This window comes from Taurulus bubalis (genome assembly GCF_910589615.1).
Source record: "Taurulus bubalis genome assembly, chromosome: 3".
Lineage (NCBI taxonomy): Eukaryota > Metazoa > Chordata > Actinopteri > Perciformes > Cottidae > Taurulus > Taurulus bubalis.
Window position 1 is genome coordinate 19,753,809 of NC_136591.1, and position 15,274 is coordinate 19,769,082.

At 42.6% G+C, this 15,274-nt stretch overlaps 2 protein-coding genes across 2 annotated transcripts; both read left to right on the forward strand.

Annotated features, from left to right (window-relative positions):
• Positions 1–1,276: 1,276 nt before the first annotated feature.
• Positions 1,277–4,552, forward strand: LOC306733606 (actin-1; the record flags this gene model as incomplete). The annotated part of the gene is made up of 7 exons (XM_079214876.1): positions 1,277–1,399; positions 1,536–1,664; positions 2,276–2,468; positions 3,360–3,484; positions 3,741–3,931; positions 4,063–4,196; positions 4,320–4,552. 7 exons carry the CDS (start codon positions 1,277–1,279, stop codon positions 4,550–4,552), a joined length of 1,128 nt encoding a protein of 375 aa, XP_079071002.1.
• A 3,745-nt stretch (positions 4,553–8,297) lies between these two features.
• Positions 8,298–13,926, forward strand: cfap206 (cilia and flagella associated protein 206; the record flags this gene model as incomplete). Its single annotated transcript, XM_079215706.1, has 12 exons — positions 8,298–8,405; positions 8,627–8,710; positions 9,189–9,279; positions 9,832–10,020; positions 10,285–10,440; positions 11,290–11,504; positions 11,709–11,828; positions 11,928–12,126; positions 12,708–12,848; positions 13,018–13,211; positions 13,446–13,589; positions 13,708–13,926. The coding sequence occupies 12 exons, from the start codon at positions 8,298–8,300 to the stop codon at positions 13,924–13,926; spliced, it is 1,860 nt and encodes a 619-aa protein (XP_079071832.1).
• Between the last annotated feature and the right edge of the window lie 1,348 nt (positions 13,927–15,274).

Sequence of the window (15,274 nt, forward strand, 5' to 3'; positions counted from 1 at the left end):
GAAAAAGGAGAAAAGGGAGGTGGAGAAGCTCGAGAAGAGTTTGGATAAAGAACATAAAGCGAAGCGGCACAAGGACAGAGCCAGAAGGGTTGTAAAATGTTCTGTAATGGAGAAAGCTAGAGGTGAGACGGAGGAGGACAAAGCCCTGTGTGAGCTTTTATCAGGTAGCTGTCGGTCACAGAGGACGCATTCGGCGCCTTCGGTCCAGAATGATTCTCAGGAAACGTGTAGAAATGAAAATCTTCAAGCAGCGTTGGGTCCCAATGCCGCCAAAGAGGATACACCACGACCTTCAGATTGTCAAGATGATCGCTTATCGGAATTTAATGAAGCCGCCTCTGATTTGAAGGAAGTTCCCAAAGAGGCAGGAATCCAACCTCGGGGATGCATCTATGGAAACAAATTGGATAAATCTCATGAAGATGCTTTTTCACCCTCTGGAATGAGGCCAGATGTTGAAGCGTTTGACCCAGGAGGGAAATCCTACCTTCCTCCCGAGCCCAGCAGGGCTCCACTTCCTGTGAACCATGCCGACCTTGCTGAGCATGAACCTCCCACAGAGCTGCGGGATCCAGCTCGGCCCTATGTCGCTCAAGAGCTAGATTGTGTGCAACTCTATGCACTGCCTGCAGCTCCAGCCATCGGTCACGACTTTGTTGTCAATTCAAATGTGAAGGAACACAGCTGCAACAACAACTCTGCTCTCACAGACGAATGCAATGTTTCATTGGACCACTTGTCTGAAATGACCACTCAAGGTGAAGAGGATACATCAGAAGTACCTGCGCGTTTGCTAGCAACAGATTTGCAGCCAGCAGAGGACATCCAGCCTTTGTCTGCGGCGGATCAGCAGTCATTGCCGCGGCTGCCTCCTGATCGGCTTCTGGAGTTTGACCCCGATGGAAGAGATGAGTGGAGTGAAAGCTTTGCTGGTGGTGTTCAGAGCTCTGAGGCTATGAGGATATCGGGCTCTGGGTCACCTGGGATTCAGGCCCCGCTTAACCTCAACATGAGAGAGGTACAGTATATCTACTGTAATTCTGCACTGTAGCCAGTTAGTCATCTTGGTACCAAACCTCACAATCTCACTGCGATAACTGTCGTCAAAAATGAAAATGGGAAGTTATTTCCAGTGTGCACCCCTGTCTTAAGACAGTTTGTCGTTTTAGAGTTAAGCAAATGAGATGCATGTTGACTTCGACAGAATTTCCCATTCAAGACGGAGCCAGGTGTGCTGTCTGCTTCCAGTCTTTATTTTTCTTAATGTGATTAGCAGATGACGGATTTCAAGACCCCCATAGTACTGGATACGGGGTCTGGTTTGATGAAAGCAGGATTTGCAGATCAAGACCTCCCAAACCTTATATTCCCAACAATTATTGGAATGCCCAAATATGAGGTGAGGACATTTACAAGTATTTCTTATTCTCTATAAAAGAATGCATTTTAACAGTGACGGGGCTTTGCCTCTAGCCAGCCCTTTTCTCATCAGAAGTTCCCTCTTTTATTTATTTTTTTATTTTAATTTTTTGCAGGAAATGATGAACAGTAACCTTGAAAGGGAGATCTACATCGGACACGAGGCCCAACACATGAGAGGGGTCTTGGCTTTGAAGCATCCCATTAAGAATGGCATCATTCGTAACTGGGATGAAATGGAAAAAGTAAAGTGGGAAGGAATCCATGTGCCTGATTCCGTGGATTCTTAATAAATGGAACAAATTCAATTTGGAATAAATGACACAACTAAAACGATAAATAAAATGGACTCTCAGGCTCTGTTAACAAAAATGTCTTTATGATGATAGGTCGGCTGTTGGTAACATTCTTATGTAAACAAACATGGACGTCAACACAATGGGCAATATTGAGACAAAATGATATATGGTCATGTCCATATATCCTACGATAAAGCTTTAACATAAAAATTGACGCGGTCATGTCCATATATCGTACAATAAGTCGTTAACGTAAATATCGTGCTAGGCCTATATAACATAATGTACAGTATGATCGTTCCCTCTTTAAAGGCTGTTCCTGCTTTTTAAATATTACTAAAATGTAGAAATGCTGGCGCTGCATTCACTGGTTTCACTCGGCAGCACAGAGTGAAGTTTCCTTCCTTTCACGCCTGAGGATGCAGCTGCTTGCTAATTTGTCCCTCGGCCGCTATTATCTCACAATCCCTGCCTTTTTTATATCCGGAGGACCCCGACGGAATGGGGTTTTGTTACCTTGACTGACTTGACGTTTTTTTTTTATTTATTTTTTTAAGATTTGGCATCACACATTCCAGCAGCTGTGTGTGGATCCAGACGATCACCCCGTCCTGCTGACCGAGGCGGCCATGAACCCCTTGGAGAACCGCCAGCGCATGGTGGAGATCATGTTTGAGTGTTTCAACGTCCCCTTCACCTATGTGGCCATGCAGGCGGTACTGGCACTCTACGCTGCAGGGAGATCGACGGGTAGTTTGGCTAATGACAAGTCTATTTGTGCATTTCTCTTGTGCATTATGTTGGCTTTGCTTGCATCCATCATTAGTAATGAGTTATTTCATCATAAGGACTTAAAATTACTTTAATAATGTCTCGGACTTGCATCTGTCTCCTCTTGGCATGTTTAAACTGCTGTTTTTAATGGACACCATGCGCAAGAAACATCCCGCGCCCATTATCGGGACAAAAAAAACCTGTTAACGTTTCCTTAATTATCTCCGGAACCACATCGTTGTTTAACTTAATTTAAATTGCTACAATACCACAACCCTTCTGAGAAGAGGCATCTGGTTTAAGAAATAATTAAAGTAATCGCTAAGTTTATGTACTTACGTAATCTTCATTGACTCCGTCAACTTCTACGGCGGACCGTAGGGTTTCACAAAATCCTTAATAAGTACCCCTTACAACGTTGGATTTCACTAACAAACGCATCTCTGTAACCGTACGGGCTTGTGAGAGTCTAACAGAGATTCATATTAATAGCTGAAAACACAAAACAGCCGGAGCTTTTTTCTTCTCACGTTTCTAACTCCTGAAGCCTTCCTGGTCGGCCGACATTTCTAAAACCATGTCATAGAGCAAGTGCGGAAGCTGACGGTACTTTAAAGTCGCAGCATGCCCCATTCAGACAATGTTTTGCCATAAAGTAAGTAATTGAAAATATAAACAATTTCACAAATAAATTCCGAAAAAAAAGATATAAAATGACACAACTATTAGAACTCATTTGAGGTTCATACGACTACTTGTACACAGGGAAAAAGAGGTACAGACCCCTACAGTGTTCAAAAGGTTACCCTTTTTCATTTTGGATCAGAAAGAAAATGTGAGGATTTCTTTTCATGTATTTGGTTGAAGGTGTGGTGTTTGACTCCGGAGACGGCGTGAGCCACAGCGTGCCTGTGTTTGACGGATACTGTCTACCTCATGCCGTGCAGCGCTTCCCTCTGGCTGGTGCGGACGTTACAATGCATCTGAAAAAGGTATTCGCTCGCATTTTGTTTTGTTATACAATTTATGGGCAGAGATGTCGATGGATGACTCATCGAACGGGTGAACCTAACATTTTGTTAACTAATATTTGTATTGCATTCCAGACGAGATACTTTTTTTAATTTATTTTTGGGAGAGAAACATTTTAAGTGAAAAGTGTGTGTGGGTGTCCACATTACAAAGCAACACAATGTGTGGTGCAAGTTAACCTGCAGCAGTTGTTTCTGGTGTTCCTGTGCTTCAAAGCTTCTGCAGGAACAAGGGGTGAGCATGCGCACAACGGCAGAGCTGGAGATAGTGAGGGAGATGAAGGAGAGCTGCTGCTGTGTGGCCGTCGCCTATGAAGCCGAGCTGAGGCGGGGTGGCGCGTTCTGCAGAGAGATGCATTACAACATGCCGGACGGACAGATTGTCACACTCGGCACGGAGAGGTTCAGGTAACTCACCTGCCAGGAATCCAACCAATGGGAGGAGCCCTTTTTACAATTGAGAACAGACTTCTCAGTCAGGGCAGCGTTCTCTGATACCCGCCTACTCAAATGGATCTACCACTTCCTCCTTCATGCAGGGCCCCTGAGATTCTCTTTAAACCCGAGCTGATTGGACGGGACCATTACGGGATGCACGAGAGCGTCTTCAAGTCCGTCCTCAGCTCGGACATCGACCTGCGGCGCTGCTTCCTGGGAAATATTGTACTGTCAGGTAACCGTTGTTTCTTGTTGAGCTCCAGCTGTGCCAGTAAATCAAAAACGCATCTTTCCAGTTCACGTTTATTGACTGGAAACTACCTTTTTATTAAAAAAATGTATACATCTCTTGCTGAAGGCGGGAACACTCTGCTGCCGGGCCTGCCCGAGCGGCTCCAGGCTGAAATCAGAGGCCTGGTTCCCGCCGACATGGGGGAGAGCGTTCGCGTCACCAGCCCGAAGGACCGAGACTTCTCGGTGTGGCGCGGAGGAGCGGTGCTGGCAAACCTGCCCACCTTCGGTGCTACTTGGATCAGTCGGGAAGAATACGAGGAGCACGGGCCGGAGATAGTCTTCAGGAAGTGCTTCTGAGCGGGCCTCCGTGTAACGTACCGCTTAACTGTGTGTCCACAAGTGCAATATAGACATGTATACTACAGTGCCATGGATTGGTGTGAGCCTTTAAAAGCCCTTTTTATAAATTTGTCTATTTATGTGTTGCGTTTTCTGTGGAGTCGGTTTCACCGACACGGCACGGAGGAAGTTGGTGTTTATGTCTGTGAAATTCCTGTCGGTCCATGTTGTTATCCTTCAGAACTTTTTTTTAAATGTGTCTTAAGTTTTCCATTTTGGGAAATTATTTCTGTCTCGAATTTAAGCGCAGTACGTTAATGTTTGTTGTTTATGGGACTAGAAGTGAAGCTGGCCTTTAATCGACGTCGACTTAATATCCGGAATAAGCACATAAAGTAAGACTACAAATTATATATTCTAATATCAAATTCTGACTTATTTATACAATTTAAAGTACATTTTATATTTATGTGATAGACGTGGTGACGGTTGCATTCAGTTTGGATCTGTGTAGTGTTCACAACCATGATTTTCTTTTTAATTATTATTATAGCGGCATTAAATAATAATTTTGATGGATTTTTAGTGCCACTGTTAGGAAAAATATTAATACAAATAGTTTAATTAATCAATTATTTTTCTCAAATACAACAATATTTTTACTTTCAATATTACAATTTTTCCCCTTATTTTTTGTTATACAATTTGTTTTTCAAAAAAATATTGTTTTTTTTTGTGTAAAATTCAGGCTTTTGTCAAAGTTTTCATTTCCATTTTGTTGAATAACTTTTTTTTAAATGTTCATCTTTTTGCAAACCCTTTTTTTCATTCCCAAAATCTTATGTATAGAACTATAACTTTTCCTATCAGTGGCCCTAACACTCAAAATATCCCAAAGCAAACATATAATCCGACATGAATGTTTCCTGCTGCTGCAGTAATGTGTATTCTTGGGCTAAGAAGTTTTGTGTCCTCAAAAAGCGCTGAGTCATGTGTCGCTACTGGTTATTTCCCCCACATGTCGATCCTCCACTTGGGTAAACGTTTGGTTTTGTGACGGTTGGCATACAGCTGGTGATGAAGAAGAACCAGTCCATGGAGGAAGATGTGGAGTTCAGTATTGGTTTGGTCCCGCCTCTTGATTTTCAGTCTGTTGAATAAGCAGATACACTCTACTGTTGCAGGTAACGTGTTTCTTTAAAATTTTCTATTTGAGTGCAGTGATTTGCCACTAATTGTTTCTAAATGATCTTCTGATCTGAGAACAGTGGCTGTATGTATTTTTTTTATAACACTTGCACAGTAGTGTTGATTTATTGTTTGAAAGGCGTTCCAAAGGTGCCAAAACTGCTGCCTTCATCTCAATACTAGTGATTCTGAAAACCCACTTTGCCAACCTTGTATATTTATACTTGATCTCATTTGTGTTTTGCATGCAGTTATTGTGTTGCATATTCTTTGTTAGGGGCACTTTTTTTGTTTGCATGTTTTTCATTTTTTGGCTTTTTTATTTTTTAAACTGCCTCTCTAAGATGTGGGGTTTGTCATGTGACCTTGAGTTCAGCTCTTGAGTGGAAACCAGCGTGACATGTGACTGGGATCTCTACTTCTACCAGTGCACGATACTGAGCTGCCCAGTGCGCCTTGTTCACTGGCTCCTCCCCCTAAACATATATACTGTAACAGCCTGGACTGAGTCTGGCAGTGTTTCACCCAAACCATGATTATTTATGTCATGTCTGTTTTTATAATAAATATTTTAACCATCACTACTTTTGCGTTCAGTGTTTGTCGTACGTGTTGTGGTTAATACACACAGTTCTTCTTGTTTAGTTCAAATGCTTTTTAATCTTCGGCCTTTTGGTGTTTGAGTTATTTATGACATGATTTACATTCAATAAGTCGCTGTGTGTAAATGAGAATAATTCCATTTTTCTTCTGTATTGCCAGCAAGGTAAAATAATTTTGTAACACTTCATGAATGAATGAATATATAGTTTTTATTAATCCCCAAGGGGAAATTTTGTGTCACGTAGCAGCCATTTACACAGAAAATAAGATGAGATATAAAAACAACAGGGATGAAAGATATCTGCAATAATAATACTAATAGAATAAAGATTAAAAATAACAACTATAAAATGGCTGGATGAAAGAAAGAATAACAGTATTAATTTAGGAATTAAATAAACTTAAACAATAGAAGTGCAAGTATGTATGTGCATATTAAGGTGTTAATAACAAAACAATAGGAGAGTGCAAATAATGTATGTAATATGTTAAGTGTAGATAATTATAAACATGTACAGTGTTTAATTCACAGAGGATCCGGCAAGCGGTGATTTGTTATAAAGCCGTATTGCCGTAGGCAGGAATGTTCTCCTGTAGCGGTCCTTATTGCAGCGGAGCGTGAGGAATCTCTTGGAGAAAGTGCTCTGCTGACCCTGCAGTAGGTGGTGGACTGCGACAGGCAGCCGCTGGCACGGCGCCATCTTGCCATCATTGTTACACTTTGGGCATATTTACTGCATTTTGTCACCATTTCTTTTTCCTTTTTTTGCGAAAGGATTCCAATAAAGTAAAAAAAAAAAAAAAAGGGCCAAGAATGTCTGAAATGCATAATCATACTGACAAATGTTTCAACATTACTTATTACTGCTGGTCATTATTTAAATCGTATTATGATAATAATTCACATTCCTTTTGAAACAGCGACAGAAACTTAGACAATTGTTGTTTGCTGCTATATTAATGCTCAACATGTTAAATATACAGCTTCTTTAAGCCCAACCATGATTGTCTCTTCAATGCATATTACTAACTCTACTTTCTTTTTCCATGGATTTGTGGCTGCCTGGAACCAGGGGGAGGACCCCGGTTCCCCCCCCCCTGGCCCTGCTGGTGCAACCATGGCCCTGCTGACGCAACCATGGCCCTGCTGATGCAACTGGCCTGGAACCGGTCCTGCCTACTGCCATGGCCCTGCTGATGGAACAGGCCTGGAAGCAGGCCTGCCAGCTGGCATGGCCCTGCTTTCTCCTCCCACTGCCCCTGGGATGCCCCTCCTCTCTACCTCCTTCTGCTTAATGGATTGTGGCTATCTGGATCATGGACCATGCCTACTACTCATTATATGAATAATTTCTGTTACATTCATTGAATGTGCTGTACCTCCGTTACGTTATTCATTCTGGCCACATGACATCTATTGCTTCTGTCCATTCGGGGAAAGGGATCCTCCTCTGTTGGTCTCCCTCAGGTTTCTTTCCCTTTTTTCCCTGTGAAAGGGTTTTTACTATCTTTATTGGGGGAGTTTTTCCTGATCTGATGTGAGGTCCCGGGATAGGGATGTCATGTGTACAGATTGTAAAGCCCTCCGAGGCAAACTTGGATTTGTGATGTTGGGCTATATAAAATAAACTGAATTGAATTGTTCCTCAACCTATATGGTCTTGTATATGGCACTATATTAACCACATGTTTGGTCAAAATTAAATTAGAAATGTGTGTTTGTCCTCTGAAGTCTAACTGTCTGACCGTTAGAACTTCATAATGCACTTTTTCACAGTTTCAAACTCTCCAAACGTGTCCCTGTTTCTTTTTATGACGGCGAACGACTACGCCCCCTCGGGAATGCGCGCGCATCGTTACTCTGACAACCGGATCATCAACACAGGCTGTTTGCGGACGCAGCTCGCGTGGCTTGCTCCTTATCACCTTTAAACCTTTTTAGCCGAGATAAATTACTTAAATGTCGGCGGAAATGGCCAGAGCTCACGCGGAGAGCGTGATTAAAAACATTATTCGCGAAATCGTGCAGGAGAGCGCCGTGAGAGGTCACATGGTGTCGGACACGTTGGTGGCGTTCATGGTGCGTAAATACGTAACAGTTTAATAACGTAGCTATGTGATGACGTAAACGTTCCGCTGCCCCCTCGTGAAACCCAGCCAGATGGGTGAAATATATGATATATGTATTTAATTATAATGTATTCTAATTAAATTATTCTACCATTATATTATAATAATATATTATGATTGTAATAATATGTTATTATATTATATAATTCATTACTAAGTGTATATTCTCAGGTGAAAGCTGTGGTGCTGGACCCAAGAAATGGGTTCAATGTTGACCGAACACTGACGAAACAAGACGTGCAGAAACTCGAAGAGGTGAGATTTATTTATTTACATTAACCACAGACCCCAGTTCAGTTCCCCTGGAATTACATTACATTTTATATAATTATTATTTATTTAAATTATATTTCCATGGTCCTGTCTTTTACATTCAGAACTATGTTGACATTAATTTGGATGTCCTTAGACTGAAATATGATCTATAAGTTACCACTCATATTATTATGTTAAAGTTATGTACCTTTATACTGTGCTCTGTTACGCTGCATGTGTAGTTTAGAAAACTGAGGTCAAGCAACAGAATGCTTTTTAGAAGAAACTACAAATAAAATATCATTTTTAAAATTTAATTAAGCTTCTTTTTATGATAAAGAAATCTATTCAGTTAACTTATAACAATACATTTGTACATGTTGTGTCCAATTCTGTGTGTGTCCAACACACACACAGAGAGAGTACTGACCTGCAAGAGCTCACCTGTTTTATCCTGATCTTCATCTGTTTCTTTCAGCTGTGTCTGGATAAACTAATGGAACAGTGCAGCCCGTCCCTCGACACCATCAAGATGCAAGTGTGTTTTGATTTGAGTTACACCTCCCGTCGTAAGTGGATCAGATGAATTGTCATTATGAATGTAGTTTTTGATTCATAGCTTGACCACTTTGAAGGTGACAGCTCAGAATTATCTTCATTATTGATGATGATTATCAATTAATCTGTACATCTTATGTTTGTTTTATTCAACAATTTGTATAGTCTGAAATGCCAAACACAAACTCCCAGAGCTCAAAGTGACATCTGTAGATTTCAAAACGGAAAAACTTCACATTGTAGAAACTAAAATCAGACACTTCTCTAAAATTGACCTTGATAGATGACAACAAAATTATTGATTATCAAAATACTTTGTGTTGATTCATTTTCTCCTGCATTACGTATGTCCACTCCTAGATAGGATTATTGTTTCTTTTGTATATAAGCAGGGTGGGCAATGCTGAAAAAATACCATATGCCCTCATTGGGTCACAACAAGCTAACTAGCTTCTTTTTTCCCTGATTGGCTGTTAGCTTTAGAATAAATTTGAAGAAAAAATCTAAATTCCCATTCGTTTGTAATATGCATATCTTATAGGCGGGTCCCTGTGTTTGTGCAGGTGAGTTCCTCGAGGAAGTCCACCGGGCGCTGGAGTCGAGTCTGAGCGCCGCGTGCAGGGAGATCACCGACAGCAGAGCGAAAACGCGGGAGGAATTGGACGCTTTGTACCGTAGAATTGTCACATACATCCAGCTGCGCTCCGGCATGGGCTCACCGGCGGATCACGACGCTGTGCAAGAGGCCGCAGGTTTTACTTTAATTTGTTCTTTCAGTGTCTGGGCATCAATAGTCAGTTATAGTACAGTATAAAGGGCAGTGCCACGCATTTTAATAACGTCAGACAGCACAAGTTTCCTCTCAGCTTTGAAATCATACGTTGCTTTGTCGACAATTATGGGGGGTTTGATGTTAAAATGTTGAGCACTTGCCAACTTCAGACGTATGAGGATGCAGCGACTGACATAAAGGTCTTGTGGAGTTAACGACTAAGCACAAACTCGTCTCGTCCCAGCCGCCCTGCAGAGTGTCTTCCCTCAGACTGAACTGGGAGCCTTCATGGTGCTCCTGAAGAGGGACAAGGAGCAGCAGCTCAAGGAGCTCACCATGATCGTCACAGGGATCCGACTCTTCAACAGAGCCGGCGAGGAGACCGATCTCCGTGGTCTAAGTACGGTACAGCAGGCTACCGACAGAAAAACAAACATGTCACGCTACAGACAATGTAAATAACACCTTCTGAGTAAAGTGGGCGGGCTGGTTCAGGGAGGAATGTCTTACTCCTGCTAGCTGAGCAGGTGGAATGGTGGCAAGGTCAGCAGCATTCAGCGTAGAGCTCCATTAGAGGAATCACGAAGTTGCCACAATGACACAGATGTATGTATCAGACCAATTAAGTCTGCAGCAGAACATACATAGAATACTTTCCCAAGTGGGTTCAGATGATGGACGGGACATAGAATACCTCTGGGCACAGATATTTAAAGTTTCAAAACACTCAACAGAACTTACTAACATATATACACTACTAAGGGCCGTTCACACCAGACGCGACTTAAAAGTACAGTTGCCTCTAAAACGCCTCGGCAAAATCGCGGCAGGCAAAAACGGGTGAGACACACGGACATTGATGAGCTGTGCGACTCTGCGCAAGGCGCTTAAAAGTGGAGAATATTTCAACTTTTAGGCGCGCCGAAAAAACGCTAAAAAAACGAGAAGCGCAGCATTTAAAAAACGCGCATGAAAGGTGCGCCGTACTATAGGGGAGACAATGGTTTTGGTAGCGACGCGTTTTTGAGAGTCGAGTCTGGTGTGAACGGCCCCTAAAATGCATAACGCAAAAGATCCGTACCTCGTCATTTAGTTTGTCTCCTGTGTTGGAAGTCCGTCTATAGAGGCGTCATTTTTATTCAAAGCTTCTCATTTTGTGTCTCATAACAGCATCCTCAGACTTCTGCACAACGATTAACACACTGCATGTGGTATTTATGCTAACTTCCTTTTACGTTCCCCTCCACAGCGCCCGCGGTTCTCAACGAAGCTCTTCCATTCGCCGGTAGCAGCGTAGAAAACGAGCTGATCGCATCACAGACTTTGGCGTGGAAGTACACGGCTCTGCAGGAGCAGCTGCCGGGCCGCGACAGTCCGCCCGGAGGACGCGCCGTGCCCGCTGCCCTGCTCAGACAGGCGCTCTACAACGTCAGGCAGCATGAAGTTTTCCTCAAAATGTTACTGGTGAGGGAACGCAGAGTTGCCATTTGTAGCAATGCTGTATTTTTTTAATGCTGCTTACATCTATTACTCATATAACGTGAATCTTGATGATGAGGAACACGTTTGCAGCTTATTGTGTACAACAAGGCAGGTGAATTCCTGTTTCGTGTCTCTGAGTAAAATGTGTGGTAAACGATATCGATGTGGTTTTCCCTTTCCCACCAGTCTGACGCACGTTTATGTGCCAAGCAAGTTGAGACCTTCAAGACTGAGATGTCGTCACAGATGAAGCTGCTGAAAGAAACCGTCCAATCACGGACGGCTGTACCGACTGCAAAGGTTTTCGTAAGTGTCTCGGTCCCTCCTGTTATTTTGCTATTGTTATTATATGTTGTCTGAACAGGAATAGTTTTCTCATACTATTTTCCTCATATTCTCTTTCAGCCGCTGTTCAAGTCCCTGTCAAAGCTGTGGTCCGGCCTCCAGGATGAGGCCGAGCTGCTGAACATCCTGAGCAACATCTTGCGCAACCTGCAGCCCTTCGTTGCCTCTCAGGCCGAGATCTTTTCTGAGGCGTATTTGGACGGCCTGCTGGAGGCGTCAGAGGTGAAGACGGATGACCAGAGGATGGCGGAGTCCTCAGGTACGGAAAACGGTTGGGCGAGGTGTGTGTGTTGGAAAATTACGCAATCACAGCCTAAGGGTCCAAGCTCCGAACTCAGACTATTACGAATTTTTCAGACGAGACTGTCACAAATAGGTCACTGATAAAAACACTATTTACTTGTCTGAGGATTTCACAAAGAAGGCTTTTTTAAACGCTTTAGACACAGGTACATCCACAAAAGGTTTGTTTTTACAAGTGTCGCTGCAAGTGAGCTAGAGAGACGACTGCCGGGAAATAGTTTGTTGTGTTAAGAATACAGAAAGTGTAGTTTGGCGTCATCTAAAATATTTTCCATTGTCATGGCTGAATATTTAGCGTCATTTGACAACGTGGATGGGCCCCTCTCTCTCAGAACAAAACTTCCCCTTAAGCAAGACATGGTTAGACGCACAAAACAATAATATTTAATAATATATATATATATATATTTCCATAATGTCTTCAGACAATCGGAGCCAGAAACAAGCACTTTTACTGGCACTGAATCTATTTGAACGATTTAAAAATAGAGCTGTTTCCCGTTAAATGTGCCTGTTTTGCTTTATTTTGCCTGGCAGATGAGCGGATCGTTCCTGCTGAGATGGAGACGCAGGAATGGCTCCTGCCTGAAACAACAGCCGGTTTCAATGAGCTGCCGCTGCAGTATAACGGCGTCTGTGGCTCCACGCTCGTGAGCAGAGATGGGCTTCTACTCCCAGGTACTGTTCTCATGTATATTTGTGTGTGTGTGTGTGTGTGTGTGTGTGTGTGTGTGTGTGTGTGTGTGTGTGTGTCGTATGGAGGGATTTTATATAATCAGCATCCTTAATCTGGCCTCCTGTGCCTTGAAGTCCTCCCACTTTGGAATATTTGACACCTCTGTTGCAGGTAATCCACACATCGGAGTCCTGAAACACAAGGAGAAGCTCTACGTTTTTAGTTCCAAAGAAGCCGCCCTGAAATTTGCCTCCAGTCCAGACGACTTCATTGCCGAGGTCGCAGAGCAAGCCAAGCGCTGCCCTGAACTCATTCAGCTGCTCAGACTCCACCAGCAGTTTTCCTGCGTCGGTCCTTACTCGGAGGTTAGCAGCCTCTCCCATGCTGAGTGTGCTCAAAGTACAGAGTCCCATAGTCTGATGTACAGTATGTGTGAAGATAGCTGAAAGCACTCCATGTCGGGTTTGAAATGCTTTACTTTGTTTATTTATATTCCTCAACCCGTTGGTAGCCTAGAGAACGACACTGTGGCTGACAGCATCGCTTCATTGGGAGTTTGATCCACACTGAGTTGTTGCCGTGTTGTGGCTTTTTTGCAGCTTCAGCCAGGAGAGAGTTTACTGGTGAAGCCCGTCACCAGGTGCGAGAGCGGCACGCAGACCGACGTCCACCCGGTGGAGATGAACGTCGTCAGGTCGTACGAGTGGAACGAGTGGGAGCTGCGGAGGAAAGCCATCAAACTGGTGAGCCAGAAGTCACTGCATGTGATTTATTTGTCGCGGGAATGAATCATTGTCAAGTTTTTTGGGGAAGGCATTCAGTTAAAAGAGGTCTGTATTTATTTTCACGTCATAATTGCAGGCTGATCTCAGGACCAAGCTGACGCACTCGGTGCAGACGGATATGAGCCACATGAGGCGGGAAAACGTCACTCAGACCTGGCTGCCCAAGGACGCAGCCTGTCAGAGCAAGCGAGACGCCGCGAGCGGCGTGCCCAAACCTCAGATCTACGTGGCTGGTCTGAGGGGGCAAAGAGACGGAGGCGTGGTCAAAACAAACCTGACCAGGCCTGTGGAATAAAAATGATTTATAAAGGACATTTAATGAAGAAGCATTCATTTTAATGAATTATTTATTGCACTTCATCTTTCATTTGGCATTTCTCAGAAGCAAATACTGTTACGCAGTGTTGTGTGTGTGTGTGTATGTGTGTGTGTGTGGCTTCTTATATTCATCTGTGGTGTAGAGGTTGTATTTTTTAATTAATTAATTTAGCTTGTGTGTCGAATTTTTTTTATCCGTCAGCATATTGACATCATACCAACATTGCTACAGTTGTGATGTCTATATCTGTAGAAAATGCCACAGACATGTCAAAATTAAATAAAATAAATTTAAGTTGTAATAAACTAGAATTCTACATTTAGAAGAACTCTTACATCTAAATGTAGCCACTACACTATGATTACCAAATGATAGTCTCTTTCATCACAACTGTATCCTAACAGACCTTTTTAATGTCATGGTCAAATCATTAATCCGTTTTTGTTTTTTTAACAGTGAATAGAGATTGTTGTTTTCAATTTTCATTGTTTACAATAATTTTACTAAGCTCTCGGTTTATGTCTGCCGGTTTCAGCTTTGTCTTAAATTTGACATAAGCCACGACAGATGTCACAGCAGACATTACATAAGCTAAAAAAAAAAGCAACAGAACAGAAGGACGCTTTTCAAAACCAGCCTCGTACAAAATAATTTGGCCTGTTGGTCAAACAGACCTCATTTGACTCCAACATGCCGGATGTTCTGCTGACCTGCATTGCAATCAGGTCTGTCTTTGTCAAGCCAGTGGTGTTTTATTCAGTAAACAGTCTGAGAACTACTCTAAGAAAAAAACATTTTAATCAAGACTTCTGTACGACTTACCAATTAGGCGATTTCACATAAGAGTTACAAGAGACGGAGGTGATGTGAAAGTAGAAAAAAAAGCTCCAATCTCCATCTGAGACTGTATGTGACTAGGATTACATGTCAGTTCAAGCACATCAAGAAACAGGTCAAATGATAAAACAACGACATATAACCATGAAACCCTGAAGATGTGACTGAAATAAAAACAGTTTACAGCGCAAACAGCTGCTGTTTGAACGCAAACTCGCCCTTGACTTTAACAACTAAAAACAGAACAAATACATGTTGTAGTGAAATGCCTTGTGGGGTGCTTTAAATTCAAATCATGCCACAAAACGACTGCTCCACAGTTAGCACCAGCAGCTGTCCTCTACACAAGTACAGTTTTACCCGTGACGGAATAATAAGTCATAATTCAGATTCATTCAATCCTTAATGAAGAGGTAAAACTCAAGCCCCAAAGTGTGTTTTAGGACTTTTGGACTACCGTGTCGTTTGCAAGCGCCTTCATCATTTT